The 14,115-nt window shown below is 44.9% G+C and overlaps 1 protein-coding gene across 1 annotated transcript in view; it reads left to right on the top strand.

Annotated features, from left to right (window-relative positions):
* The window catches only part of TACC2 (transforming acidic coiled-coil containing protein 2), a 56,393-nt gene extending 52,379 nt beyond the window's left edge, over window positions 1-4,014 (top strand). Inside the window, exons 17-18 of the mRNA XM_021718600.1 lie at window positions 3,163-3,628; window positions 3,944-4,014. Coding sequence (XP_021574275.1) covers window positions 3,163-3,228 — 66 coding nt within the window. The 3' untranslated portion in view covers window positions 3,229-3,628; window positions 3,944-4,014. The remainder of the gene's footprint in view (window positions 1-3,162; window positions 3,629-3,943) is intronic.
* Window positions 4,015-14,115: the final 10,101 nt, after the last annotated feature.

The raw sequence follows: 14,115 nt of genomic DNA, 5'->3' as shown, positions 1-14,115 counted from the left end.
TCAAAAAAAAAAAAAAAAAAGAGGTTGGACCGTGCCAAGTATGTTCAACCATCTATGTTTTCTAGGCTCTGATGACTGTACCTAGCAATAACCTCAGCGATAAGATATAGAGTCAAAACTGTCAAATAGAAGCATTTGCTCACTCTGGGATTATTTATTGAGCCATCATTTCAGTTTTAGTGTTGGCTGTGTATTTTCATTCAATGTGTTTTGACAGTCCATGTATGGCAACATTCAGTGACTCTTGATAAATGGAATGTTGCATTAAAATAAAGAACACATTACACGCCAGATGTGATGGCATGTGCCTGTAGTCCCAGCTTCTCAGGAGGTTGAGAAGGGAGGATTGCTTCAAACCAGGAGTTCAAGGCTGTAGTGCATTATGATCACGTCACTGTATACCAGCCTGGGTGACAGAGCCAGACCTCATCTCAAAATAAATACATAAATACCATACTTCACAGTCATTGTGGAGTATGTATTCAAGCAGTTATATAGCAAATGTATCTTGGTGAGAAATGTAGCAATATGTATGTTTGAGATTGCTTCCCCCACCCCCACCCCCTCACCCCTGTTTCCATCAGGATTTGACAGTGTTTTAAAAAGGAATCAGGGCTGGGCTCGGTGGCTCAGCCTGTAATCCCAGCACTTTGGGAGGCTGAGGCAAGAGGATTGCCTGAGCCCACAGGTTCGAGACCTGCCCAGGCAACTTGGTGAGACTTTGTCTCTACAATAACATCAAAAACTAGCCAGGCGTGGTAGCGTGCGCCTGTAGTTCAGCTACTCGGAAGGCTGAAGTGGAAGGATCGCCGGAGCCCAGCAGGTTGAGGCTGCGGTGGCTGAGAGCGGCCACTGCACTCCAGTCTGGGCGACAGAGTGAGACTCCAATTCAAAAAAAAAAAAGGAATCAGGATGGCAGTTTTCAAGGAATTTGGCCTATTCAAGGAGAAAACAAGTTGGGTTGCACAGTTTTAGATGACAGAAAGGATATAAATGTAACTGTAAACATAGTTTTATGTTAAGACCTCCAGAAGAATGAGTTAATCACACAATTTCTTTCCTTCAGGACCCTAGCTGATATATAGGGGATAGTCCCCTGTTATCATTCAAAAACGTGATTCACCGGGGCAGTTCTTGTGTGAAGGCGCTGGGCATTCTGCTGGCCAGTTCTTAGTAAAGGCTTTGCCCAGGGAACTGAGCTCCGCAATGGGGCAGTTTGCTTAACAGTGGCTGATGATGCCAGGAAAGAGCTTGGAAAACCTCCAGAAATCACTGTCTAATAGGTCTGGAGTCCCTCCCAGACATCAGTCACTGGACTTTATGTTTCATGGGTATCACAGCAAAGCTGTAGAGGAGCCAGGTCAGCCTGAATTTGTGTTCTAGACTTGCCATAGACTGTGTGACTTTAATTAAGCACAGTGTCTTACCTCTCTGAGCCTCAGTTTCCCCATTGAAAAAGGGGCTTAATGCCATTGTTTTGTTAAGCATTGGCCAAGCCACATGGCTTGTTAGGCTATGGCCACCATGTTTCCTAGCTTTGGCCCTCTCCCTTACCTTGGGGAGATGAATCTCCTGTCTCTCTCTCTCTCTCTCTCTCTCTCTCTGTCTCTCTGTCTCTCACTCTCACTTTCTACATAAACTGTGTTTTCCAATCTAAAAAATAAATGGGGTTAAATAAGAGCTTCCTTTAAGGGACTGTCATGAGAACAGTGTCTGGGATGTCTTCAGCATGGTGACCGACACATGGTAAGTAATATAATAAGATTTAAAAAAAAAAAGTCACCATTTGCAGCCCCAGCAGGAGCAATCATAGTAGTAATAATAATTTAGAGTCCCATCTTCCAGCAGAGTTTTGCATCTCTCTGGGTTGTTGACCTCAGAACCATAAATGCCGGACAGGAGATGGATTAATGCACCAGGATTAATGCACCAGGCAGGGCTGTCTCCCAGTGGGGGCTGCAGCTGGTGAGGACCCTCAGGAGGGCAGATTCTTGCCCAGCACCCATAAATGCCGGACAGGAGTTGGATTAATGCACCAGGATTAATGCACCAGGCAGGGCTGTCTCCCAGTGGGGGCTGCAGCTGGTGAGGACCCTCAGGAGGGCAGATTCTTGCCCAGCACCGGTGCAGTGATAAGTGGCAGCAGGAGCCCTGACCTGGGAGCAGAGGGCTTATGGCTCTGGGCTGGACTTCGTCTCAGCAGGTCCCGAGGTTTCCAGGGAAGGGCCTTTGTACAGCCTCAGGGCCAGAATTTTGGTGAAGACTGACCTTCCATGAAGACCTTGACTCCGGGTTGCTGGAAAGATCTGGCTCCCTTAGAGAGAGCCCGTGGAGGATGGTCGTGCTGTTGAACCAGATCAGTCTCAGGGCTCAGCATCCAACCCTTCAGATAAAGCCATGCCCAGTGGGGAAAGCGTCCTGCTGATCCCCACAGAGGACAGGAAGTGCTATAGGACTATGTGTGCTAGGCAGAATTGTGGCTGGTTCACCTTAATTGGGCTTCCAAGGACAGGCAGGGTGACTCCTGCTACTTTTGACCCAGGAAAAGGAAGTCGAGCTGCCTCCCAAAGTCAAAGGGGCAAAATCCATTTCCTTTTATTGGATCAAGGTGTGAGCATCAACTTGAAGCCGTCTTGCATCACCCCCACCTCTCTCCACAACCTCTGTGGCCACAGCTCCCCTTATTTAGCATCTTCCGAATAATGCTAGTGGTCCTGTTCAAGTAGAATTGCTTAACCCTCCTGGTGCCATTTTTCAAAAAAGCTACCAAAGGACTCACTCCAAACCATCCTCACTTCAGATCACATCACTCAGAGGCAAATTAAGGGAAGAGAATCCAATTAGTTAATCCTCTCCTCTGTGCTGATCACTGTGCCAGAAAACTGTCTCAATTCTCAGAAAGACAGATGCTATCACCCACATTTTAGTGATAAAGAAACCAAGACTCAGAGAGGTTATGCAACTTGCCCAAGGTCACACAGGGAGAGCTGGCATGTATACTCAGGTTGCTAGGCTTCAAGTCATTTCTTTTGCTGCTTTAGATAACTGGGGGGGGGTACCAAGAGGTCTGGTGGACCCCATGCTCCACCCCAAAAGCTCAGTATCCATTCTGATTGGCCAGATTTCAAAGATCAGCAACTTCTTTCTTGTTTTCACTTTCAGAATAAAGAGATAGAAGAGCTCACCAAGATTTGTGACGAACTGATTGCCAAAATGGGGAAAAGCTAACTCTGAACCAAATGTTTGGACTTGACCATTGCGTGCAATATGACCGTCGGCACACTGCTGTTCCTCCAGTTCCTTGGACAGGTTCTGTTTTCACTTTTTCGTATGCACTACTGTATTTCCTTTCTAAATAAAGTTGATTTGATTGTATGAAGTACTAAGAAGACTATCAGAATTTCTTGCGATTGGTTTTCATTTTCCTAGTATAATTCATAGCAAGTTGACCTCAGAGTTCCTGTATCAGGGAGACTGTCTGATTCTCTAATGAAAGACAAATTGCTGGCCTTGTACACGAGTTTCCGGGGTGAGCAGCTTTTGGATTTCATATGAACATGTACAGCGTGCATAGGGATTCTTGCCTTAAGGAGTGTAAACTTGATCTGCATTTGCTGATTTGTTTTTTGTTTTGTTTTGTTTTGAGTTGGAGTCTCACTCTGTTGCCCAGGCTGGAGTGCACCAGCACACTTACAGCCACCCCAGCATCGATCTGCTGGGCTCCGACGATCCTTCCATCTCAGCCTTCCAAGTAGCCGGAACTACAGGCGCGCACTACCATGCCCGGCTAACTTATGATGTATTGTAGAGACGAGGTCTTGCCATGTTGCCCAGGCTGGTCTCGAACCCACAGGCTCAGGCAATCCACTTGCCTTGGCCTCCCAAAGTGCTGGGATTACAGGCTGAGTCACCAAGCCTGGCCTGCTGATTTGTTTTTAAGAAGAAAAAAAAAGAAATGCATGTTTCGAATAAAATGCTCTATTGTAAATAAAATTTTTCTTTGTATCTTGGCAATAAATGTGGCTGTGATTTCTTTTCTGGGAAGGGTGGAGTCTTTTCTCATTTTTGTTAAATGTCGGATTTGACCTTTTGTTCTTCTCTGTCGGGGGCTTGTATCTTTATCCATAGCTTTGGGTGTTTTTTTCATTTGTTTTTTTGAGTTAAGGTCTCACTCTTACCCATGGCTCTAGATCCTGGGCTCAGATGATCCTCCCAGCTTAACCTCCGAAGGAGGTGGGACTACAGGCACGTTCCATCGTGCTCAGCTAATTTTTTTATTTTTTGTAGAGACAGTCTCGCTAAGTTTCCCAGGCTGGTCTCAAACTCCTGGGCTCAAGTGATCCTCCCACCTTGACTACCAAGGTGCTAGGATTACAGGCATGAGATACCACACCTAGCCATTGCTCTAGATTTAAGTAACATTTCCTTAAATCTGAGTTTGTAAGATGAAGCTAATGAGAAATATTACTTGCTACTTAAATAATTGAGTGGGACCGGGTGCGATGGATCACGCCTATAAGCCCAGCACTTTGGGCGGCCAAGGTGAGAGGACTGTCTGAGCCCACGGGTTCGAGACCAGCCTGGGCAACTTGGCGAGACCTCATCTCTACAATAAATCAAAAAAAAAAAAATTAGCTGGGGATGGTGGCGTGTGCCTGTAGTTCCCAGCTACTTGGAAGGCTGAGGTGGAAGGATCACCTGAGCCCAGCAGGTCAAGGCTACAGTGGCTGTGTGCATGCCACTGCATTGCAGCCTGGGTGACAGTGAAACTCCAACTCAAAAAAAAAAAAAAATTAAGTGAATGCATTGGATTAGCTTAGATTTGGTTTTTGTAAACTGTCACTCTTTCTATCCACTCCCTAAGTGTGTGAAGGTCACCTCCAAAACATCTATTTCCCTTGAAAGACTTAAGAGACAGTGAGCAGTTAACCCAGGCAAGACAGGTAGTAGGTGGTTAAGCCACTTTGGCGATTAAACTATCAATGTGCCTGATGTTCTATTCCTTCATTGCTCCTGACTTGCTCAGGGATCACAAGTTGAAGGGTGGGTAGGTGAGGGGAGTGGAGGTGGGAAAGGTATATTCCGGCAGATGAGGGGAGTGAGGGGGTGGGAAGGTGGGTTCATTTCCTAGCGCTGCCAAAACAAATCACCACAAGCTCAGCAGTTTCAAATAGCAGAACTTCTTTCAGAGTTCTGGAAGCCAGAAGTCCACAAAGTATCAGCAGGGTTGGTTCCCTCTAGAGACTCGGAGGGGATCTTATTCATGCCCCTGCGTCTGGTGGCTGCTGGCTTTCCTTGGCATCCCTGGGCTTATAGCTGAATCACCCCAATCTCTGCCTCTGTCTTCACGTGACCTCCTCTCTGTGTCTCAGATCTCCCTCTCCTGTTTTGTAAGAACACCAGTCATTGGATTTAAAGCTCATCCCAAATCCAGTATGATCTTATCTCAAGATCCTCAACTATATTTGCAAAGACCCTATTTCCAAATACGGTCACATTCATAGGTGGGGTGATTATGGTGTAGGCATACCTTTTTGGGGGATAAGTGTCATGCAAGTGGGATGTGGTATGAGCTGTTAGCTGGGAAAGCAGACCAGAGCCCCTGATGGCCTGGAGCTTGGTTATGTCTCTTTCTGCCTGAGGCATGGTGGCTGTGGGCTTCTCCCTTCACTGTAAGACCACCCTGACCCCTGATAGGACAGGCATTAGGCAGCCTCTGCTGTGGGAAAACGGGGGGGGGGGTCTCTTCTGTGACTTGCAAGGTGGCTGGAGCTTGGCCATGCCGGGTAGTAGCACCAATGACTGCAATGCAGATGTGCTGTTCACCTGGCAACCTGCTTCATGGGAAGCCACGGCATCTTTTGGGCTCCAAGATAGTCTATTTCTTGTCCACTCTTGGGCTTCGTCTGGCAGAACTTGCCTCTGGGAGAGAAGCTCAGCCTCTGCTGCCATCGAGACCCTCACCCTACAGGGACCCCAAGCCAGGGCAGGGGATGGGCTCTCTCCTACTGCCCGGCATCCTCTGCTTGGTCCCACTTCCAGGCCACCCCACGCTCCGGGGCCCAGCCATGACCCCCTTGCCCAGCTGCTTCCCTTGTCTGGACCAGACGCTCCACTGCCCTCGCTCTTGGTTCTGACTTCGACTGCCTTCTCAGAACAGCCCAGCTTCTATCTCTTGGTACCGTTTATTTCTCTCATTAAGTAAAATACTTTCATAGCTAAAAAAGAGACTAGAAAAGCAGGTCGGGGGAAAAAAACATATCCTCAAACCAAGAAACACTTAATGTTTTCATGTATGATTTTATGCCTTTTTTCTCAGTTTATGAACTATTTCTTTATAAAAGTGGGATTATTTGGAACTGGGGCACTACACCGTGCAGCAATTTGCAGTGATCTTGAATACAGTTTTGTAAGCCTTTTTTTTTTTTTTTAACCTGATAGCTGTGCCATCGTGTATCATCATGTACCATCAAGTTATGGTGAACTTTTATATCAATAAATATAGCTCTTCATCATCATTTGGAATGGCCGCATGGCATGTATTTAACCAAACTGCCACTAGTGGGCATTTATATTGTGCCCAATGTCATATATCATGCATACTGCATAAGTAACCTTATATACATTTCTCAACATATTTCTTTAGGGCAAATTTCTTTTTTTTTTTTTTTTTTTTGAGTTGGAGTTTCACTCTGTTGCCGCAGCCTCAACCTGCTGGGCTCCGGCGATCTTTCCGCCTCAGCCTTCCAAGGAGCCGAAATTATAGGAACGTGCTACCACGCTCAGCTAATTTTTTGATTTATTGTAGAGGTGAAGTCTCGCCAAGTTGCCCAGGTGGGTCTCGAACCCGCGGGCTCCCAAAGCATGGGATTACAGGCTGAACCACCGAGCCCAGCGCAAATTTCTTAAGAGTGGATCACCTGGGTTAAAGGTGTCACTGCACTCTAGTGAAAGGCCACCAGGACACACCTGTGGCTGAACAAGCTGGATTTATTGCTTGTTACAGTGAGACGGGGCCCACACCAGGGGAAGCCAGGAGCTCTCAGTAGAAGGGGCACAGGATGGCTGTGGTGTACATGGTCTTGAACTTGCATTAGGTGAGTCTGAGGAGGATTTACAGAAGCAGAGCTTTGCTCTGTATTGGAAGCTGTCAGGACACGGAAGTAATTCTAAGAGTGGGTATCTCAATAAGCCTTACCTAGGAGAAAAGACTAAAGTCAAGCTGCAGTTGGTAAAGAAGCAACTGTCACTCCTGTGTATTGGCCAAGATTGAGAGACATTTGGTCTTCTTTTGTGGTTTGAATAACGTTTGTGTTCTGTCTGTGTTTAGACATACGCAAAGAGGGCTTGTGTTTTTCTTGCTTCATCACAGTGTGAGTGGCCTGTCTGGTGCTGATGATCTGTGAACTTGTTTATGGTCAAGGCCCAGCCATGAATGGCAGGACAGCCCTTAATGTCAGGGGCTACTTTTTTCTTTTTCAAAAATTTTAATTGTGGGAAGCCCTTTGCCAGATAGCCATCCACTGAGGTTGTACCAGTAGATAACCCTTCCCCTCCCCTCTCAGTAGTCTATACCTTTGGGGGTATGAACTACAGTTCTGAGCTGCTCTTTGCCTGGCCACCCAGCCCAGGGGAAAGCACTAGGTTGGGGCTCGGCTCCTTTCCTATGTTTTGCTGCTTTGCTACCCTGGCACTGCTGTGATTGCAACTCTATCCCTAGAATGCGCCAGGAAAAACATGCGTCATCTCATCCATCATTTGTCAGCATGCTCTGCTGTGGGCGTGGAGCCCTGTGTGTTGTCATTTACGTGGCTTTTCCCTTGCAACTTGTAAGGGCTATGTCCAGGTGAGCAGAGGAGGCCCCCACAAGAGGGGGCTGAGGTGGATACCGCACCCTCTTCCTCCTCCACTCCCCCATGGGTGATTAGGCAGGCAGGAGGGGAGGAAGGCTGACTCCAGTGCCTCGAGGCAGCCCCAGCCCTAGTGAGTGGTCAGACTGTAGGATCTTGACCTAGCTATGTGTTTGGAGTAGGCCACTCACCCTTTCTGGGCCCAAGGCTGAGCATCTTACTTACCAAGCGCCTGGCCCCCAGCACCCATATGCATTGAGATGAACTCCTCTTTGTCCTACTCTTACTTTATCTCATGCCTTGCGCACCCTCGGATGGCTGCTGAGGACTCCTATGTCGTTTTGCTTTGCTGGGTGAGCACAAGAAGCAGGTGCCTGACCCCATTCCAAGGCTCTGCCTCTCTCCCCCACAGCTTTGGGATTCTCAGCATTCTTAGGAACTTTGGTTTGCCAAGTCAGCTGAAATCTTGAGCTCTGCACATTTTTTTTCCGGCTCAGCATTTCCTTGGGACTCTCAAGTTAAGTATGGCTTTCTTCAGATACTAAGATGACTTTGGGAGGAGAAGGAGGTTGTCACTGATGACTACAGGCCTGGGGGCTCGCTGGGATCTCTTTTTCCTTCAGGTCTGGGACTCAGCCCTTGGGTGCAAGATCTGAGGTGCCCAGGGCCATACCAGGGGGCATCCCCCTGCAGGCGCATCCACATTCCAGGCTGCAGACTCTGGAAGAGAGACGCCATCAGTGCTCTGCATGGGACAGGTGAAGGAGGTGACAGGACAGTGCTCTGCATGGGACAGGTGAAGGAGGTGCCTGACTTGCTGGCAGTTGTTCCTTTCACTTAAGCCTCAGCCCTGGTAATACGCTGAGGTTTCTTTTTCTTTCTCCTCCCTTCCTTCCCTTCCTTCCTTTCTCTTCCTTTTTCTTTCTTTTTTCAAATATGAGCTCTCATGTTTATTTAGCAATTTGTTTCTTCTCATGTTTGTTCCTTTTTTATTATTACGGTAAAAGCACACATAAGATTTGCCATCTTAACTATTCTAAGTGTACAGGACAGTATTAAATACAGACACATTATTGTGCAGCAGATCTCTAGAACTTTCATATTTTGTAAAACTAATTCTATACACATTAAAGAACTCCTCTTTTCTCCTCCCCTCCCCCTGCAACCATCAACCACTTTATGTTTCCAAGAATTTGACTATTTCATATAAATGGGTTCGTGCTATGTTTGTCTTTTTGTGACTGGCTTTATTTTGTTTGCCATAATGTCCTCAAGTTTCTTCCATATTGTAGCGTATGACAGGATTCCTTCTTTTTAAAGGCTGAATAGTATTTCATTTAATGTGTTTACTGTATTTTCTTTTTAATAAAGAAAATACTCATTTGAATTGAATATTCTTTTGAATAAAGAAAATACATATCCATCAGTGGACATTTGGGTTGCTTCTACTTCTTGGCTATTGCTATTATGAAATAGTGCTTCATTGAACATGGGAATGCAAATATCTCTTCAAGATCCCAGTTTCAGTTATTTTTGATATATCCCAAAAAGCAGAGTTGCTGGATCATACGCTAATTCTATTTTTAATGCTGTTTGCCATAGCAACTACACTATATTCCCACCAACAGTGCACAAGGCTTCCAGTTTCAACATCCTTGCCGACACTTATTTTTTGTCTGTTTGTTTGTTTGTGTTGTTAGTGGCCACCCTAAAAGCTGTGCGGTGCTATCTCTTTGTAATTTTAACTTGCGTCTTCCTGATGATTAATGATATTGAGCATCTTTTCACATGTTTGTTGACCATTTATAGATCTTTGGATAAATATCTACTTAGGTCCTTTGCCCACCTTAAAATCAGGTTTTCTTGTTGTTGAGTTGTAGGAGTTCTTTATATATTATGGATCACTAACTCCTAATCACTATATGGTTTGCAACTACTTTCTTCTATTCCATAGGTTGCCTTTCACTCTGTTGATTGTTTCTTTTGCAGTACAGAAGTTTTAAAGTTTGCTGTGGTCTCATTTGTCTATTTTTGATTTTGTTGCCTGTGCTCTTGGTATCATATCCAAGAAATCATTGCCATTCCAATGCAGTGGAGTTTTTCCCTATTTTTGTTCTAGGAGTTTTATAATTTCAGGTCTTATATTTAGATCTTTAATCTATTCTGAGTTAACTTCTGTATATGGTGTAAAGTAAGGCTTCAACTTCATTCTGTTACATGCCGATATCTAGTTTTCCCAACACTGTTTGTGTCCCCATTGTATAGTCTTGCCACCCTTGTTATAGATCGTATGGCCATGTATGTGTAGATTTACTTCTGGGCTCTCTATTCCAATTTGCTGGCCTATATGCCTGTCATTATGTACTATTTTGATTACTGTAGCTTTGTAATGTGTTTTGAAATCAGAAAGCATGAGGCCTCCAGTTTTGTTTTTCTTTCTCAAGATTGTTTTGACTGCTTGAGGTTCTTTGAGATCCCATATGAATTTTTAAATTAAAAAAAATTTTTTTTTTTATTTGCAAAAAATGCCTCTGGGGTTTGATAGAGATTGAATTAAATCTGTAGGTTGCTTTTAATAGTATTAATATAGCCACAAAATGAGATATGTTTCTAGTTAGGTGTGTCTTCTTTAAATTCTTTCAGCAATGTTTTGTAGTTTTTAATATTCAAATCTTTTTGGTTAAGTTTATTTTGATGCAAGTGTAAATGGGATTTTTTTAATGTCCTTTTTCAATTGTTTATTATTGTATGGAACTATAAATGATTTTTGCGTGTTGATTTTATATCATGAGACTGCTAAATTTATTATTAGTTTTACCACCTTTTTGTGTGGAATCTTTAGAATTTTCTAACTGTAAGATCATGTCATCTGTGAACAGAGATAATTTTACTTCTTTTCAATGTGGATGCCTCCTTTTATGTTTTTAGTATCACAAATTACATATTTTTATATTTTGTACTATTAGCATAGTTTTATTGTTATAGTTATTTTTATGCTTTTTTTCTTTTAAATTCTATATGATAATTGACTTGTACAACAGTATTACAGGATTTTGTATATGCGTACTTATTCACTTTTACTAGAGAACTTCATATATATATGTATATTTTTGAGTTGGAGTCTCACTCCGTCGCCCCGACTGGAGTGCAGTGGCATGCTCATGGTCACCGCAGCCTCTACCTGCTGGGCTCCGGCAGTCCTTCCGCTTCAGCCTTCAAAGTAGCACGCTACCACACCCGGCTAATTTTTGATTTATTGTAGAGATGAGGTCTTGCTAAGTTGCCCCATGGGTCTCGAACCTACCTCAGCCTCCCATAGCGCTGGGATTACAGGCTGAGCCACCGAGCCTGGCCAGAGAACTTTATATTTTCACATACTTTTGTGTTGTGTCTCTTGTCCTTTCATTTTTTTTCTTGAGTACTCACAATGGCTCCCTTGAGGCTAGTGCTATCTCATTTTGGCCTTAAAACCATCTGGTGAATGGAAACTAATTTTTTTTTAATTTTTTATTATTTTAAGTTGGAGTCTCACTCGGTCGCCCATACTGGAGTGCAGTGGCCGCTCCCGGCCACCGCAGCCTCGACCTGCTGGGCTCCAGCGATCCTTTCACCTCTGCCTTCTGAGTAGCCGGAATTACAGGCATGCGCTTCCACACCCGGCTGATTTTTTGATTTATTGTAGAGATGAGGTCTCGCTGCCCAGGCGGGTCTCGAACCCGCGGGCTCAGGCAATTCACTCACCTCAGCCTCCCAAAGGCGCGGGATTACAGGCTGAGCCACCGAGCCCAACTGGAAACTAATTTTTTAATTTCCGTTTTAGGAGAAGGAAACAGGCTCTGAGACGTTAAAAGACTTTACTCAGCCTGAATCGAGGCAGCCAGGATTCAATTCCAGCTCTTCGAGGAGTGAAAGGCCCACATCCCTCACATTCCCCAGGCTGAGGCTTTTCTTTACAAAAGGCTCAAGCAGAAAGTGGTAGGGAGATGAGGCACAGAAGAGAGGTTGCTCCCAAGCACTTGTGGTGGGTCCTTACATCCATTCTTTCGTCTGATTGGTGGCCCTGCCTTCAAGTCTGGACTTAGCATTCCTGTTGTTTTTATGGATTATACAAAGCGTCCCTCTTGTTCAATGGATGAAAATGGCAGTGAATGCAATGGCATTTGTGCTAACCCAGGGTGCACATTGTTTAGGCTGAATCGAGTGGCTTGCTCTTTCTCATCTCTGTTTGTTTCCCTTGGGCAGTTGGTGGACCAGTGGTTAACTCCCAAGGCTGGTGGCATCCAGCCAGGCAGGGCTTCTGAGTTCTCTGGGCTGGAACATCAATGGCAGAATGTGGAGAATTCACAGTCTGCCTTTGGGTTTGTTTAGAGTCAGGAAAGCAACTTGGCGATCAAAAGGGATAGAACTAAATAAACCCAGGATTTTTGGCCCCCGTGAACCCTAGGGTATCTGGTTCCTTCACCCCTTCCTTCCCCCATTCCCCATTCCTGTGCTATACTGTAATCCAACTGCATAGGTCATTCCTTCAGTGGGCCTAGCTCGTGCTATTCTGTCTGCTTGGGACACTCAACTCTTGCCCCCATTATCTTATCTCTTAGCTAATTTCTACTCCCTTAGGGCTCATCCTTGATGCCGCTTCCTCCCGGGAGCATTCCTTGAACCCTTGGGCCTAGGTCAGTGTTTTAAGATGTAGGTTTCCTTATTCAGGTGTGGTGAAGCCTACAAATAAGATATTTGCCATCAAAAAGATACTTTGTTACTCACAGTTCCCAAGAGGAGGGTGCATACCACACTATGGGGGGCACACAAGGAAACACAAGGGTTAGTCAGGAAGCAGAAGGAGTGAGGTAAAGACATGGGCAAGAAACTTTATTGTGGATTCTTTGCAAAGGAACCAGGGAGGCAGTATCATCAGGCTTAGAATTGCCAGTTATTAAATAAATTCAGTGGGCGTTGGGGGTCTAGCGGCTCTTTTGTTTTTGTGGTATTACCTGACCCTAGAGTGATTAAGGCCAATGGAGAGTTGGCTCTGAGTGTAAGAGCCAGATAAAGGAGGTGGTGTATGGTCTCTGGATTAACTGGTTTACATATAAAGGGCTTGCTTGTCGGTGAATCCTAACTATCTCTAGGAATTAGCTAGCTGGGAAGGGCCAACCCCCACCCCCACCCCAGAGTCAGCAGGGTCCCAGGTGTCAAAGCATCAGAATAAAAAGGCATGCTAATGCAGTCGGTTGCTGCTCCAGTAAGAGTTCCTGCCACTTGCCTGTGGACTTGCCCATCACCCCTGGGGACTGTGAGCCTCACAGGGCCGAGGGTAAACATCCAAAAGTGTGAGGTGCCCAGGCACAAAAGGGGATTTTTAAGGACAGCTCACATGATTGACTAAAAAATAGTTATGTCGTTATTTTCATGTGTGTCAGAAATAAACCAGAATATCAAATATATTGTTTCACTGATAAAATAAGTTTACTTGGAAAACTTTGTAAGTTATAAAAATTGCATGTAAAAGTGTAAGCCCATTCTTTTCCTGAAGTTATTCATTTGTTTACATATTTTTTAAATGTGGGGTACAATTTAGGATTAGGTGGATAAGTGGTACAGGTAAACGTTGGGCCTCCCTTTGGTCCCCACTTGACCTGTTTTGCCATCAGGTACCTTTATTGATGTTATGTGACCCCCTTCCCTCCCCTGGTGGTGTCCCGCTACTGCCTGAAAGGACAGACCAAGAGTGGGAAGCCATTTTTCATCTTGTTCTTAAATCGTGACACAATGATGAAAAAATAGAAGCTGTGCTTCTGGAGAAATGCACACTCTAGGTATCATTAACTTTACCGACTTTGTCTTTTCAGAAACAGACTTCCAGGTATCTGAGGTATCTCATAGTGGCCATCAAGCTTGCCTAGAGTCAAGGGAATTTACAAGGCCTAAGACATCATGCATTGGGCAAGGACTGTAAAAGTCATGAAACTTGTCATTACAAAAGTTATGACTGCTCAGAGGGGGAGCAGGCGGGGATTCGATCTTCCAGTAAATTGGGCACTAGCTACAGGGAAACCAAGGATCCCCCGAAGCTTATCTCCTGGGAATGCCTAGGAGATAAGGGGAGGTGCACCCTCTACTAGCTCTAAGGAATGTCGTTTGGGAAGGTGCAGGAGAATTAGGGAAAACACCTCTTATCAACAGGGTGTCTGAATGAAACGTAATTGTACACCTAACCCTTAACTGTACCCCACAAAACTATAATAAAAATACTGATTAATTATTA

Source organism: Carlito syrichta, unplaced genomic scaffold (assembly GCF_000164805.1).
Source record: "Carlito syrichta isolate Samal-C Ts95f unplaced genomic scaffold, Tarsius_syrichta-2.0.1 Scaffold312962, whole genome shotgun sequence".
Taxonomy (NCBI): Eukaryota; Metazoa; Chordata; class Mammalia; order Primates; family Tarsiidae; genus Carlito; species Carlito syrichta.
This window is presented reverse-complemented; position numbering and strand designations above follow the sequence as displayed.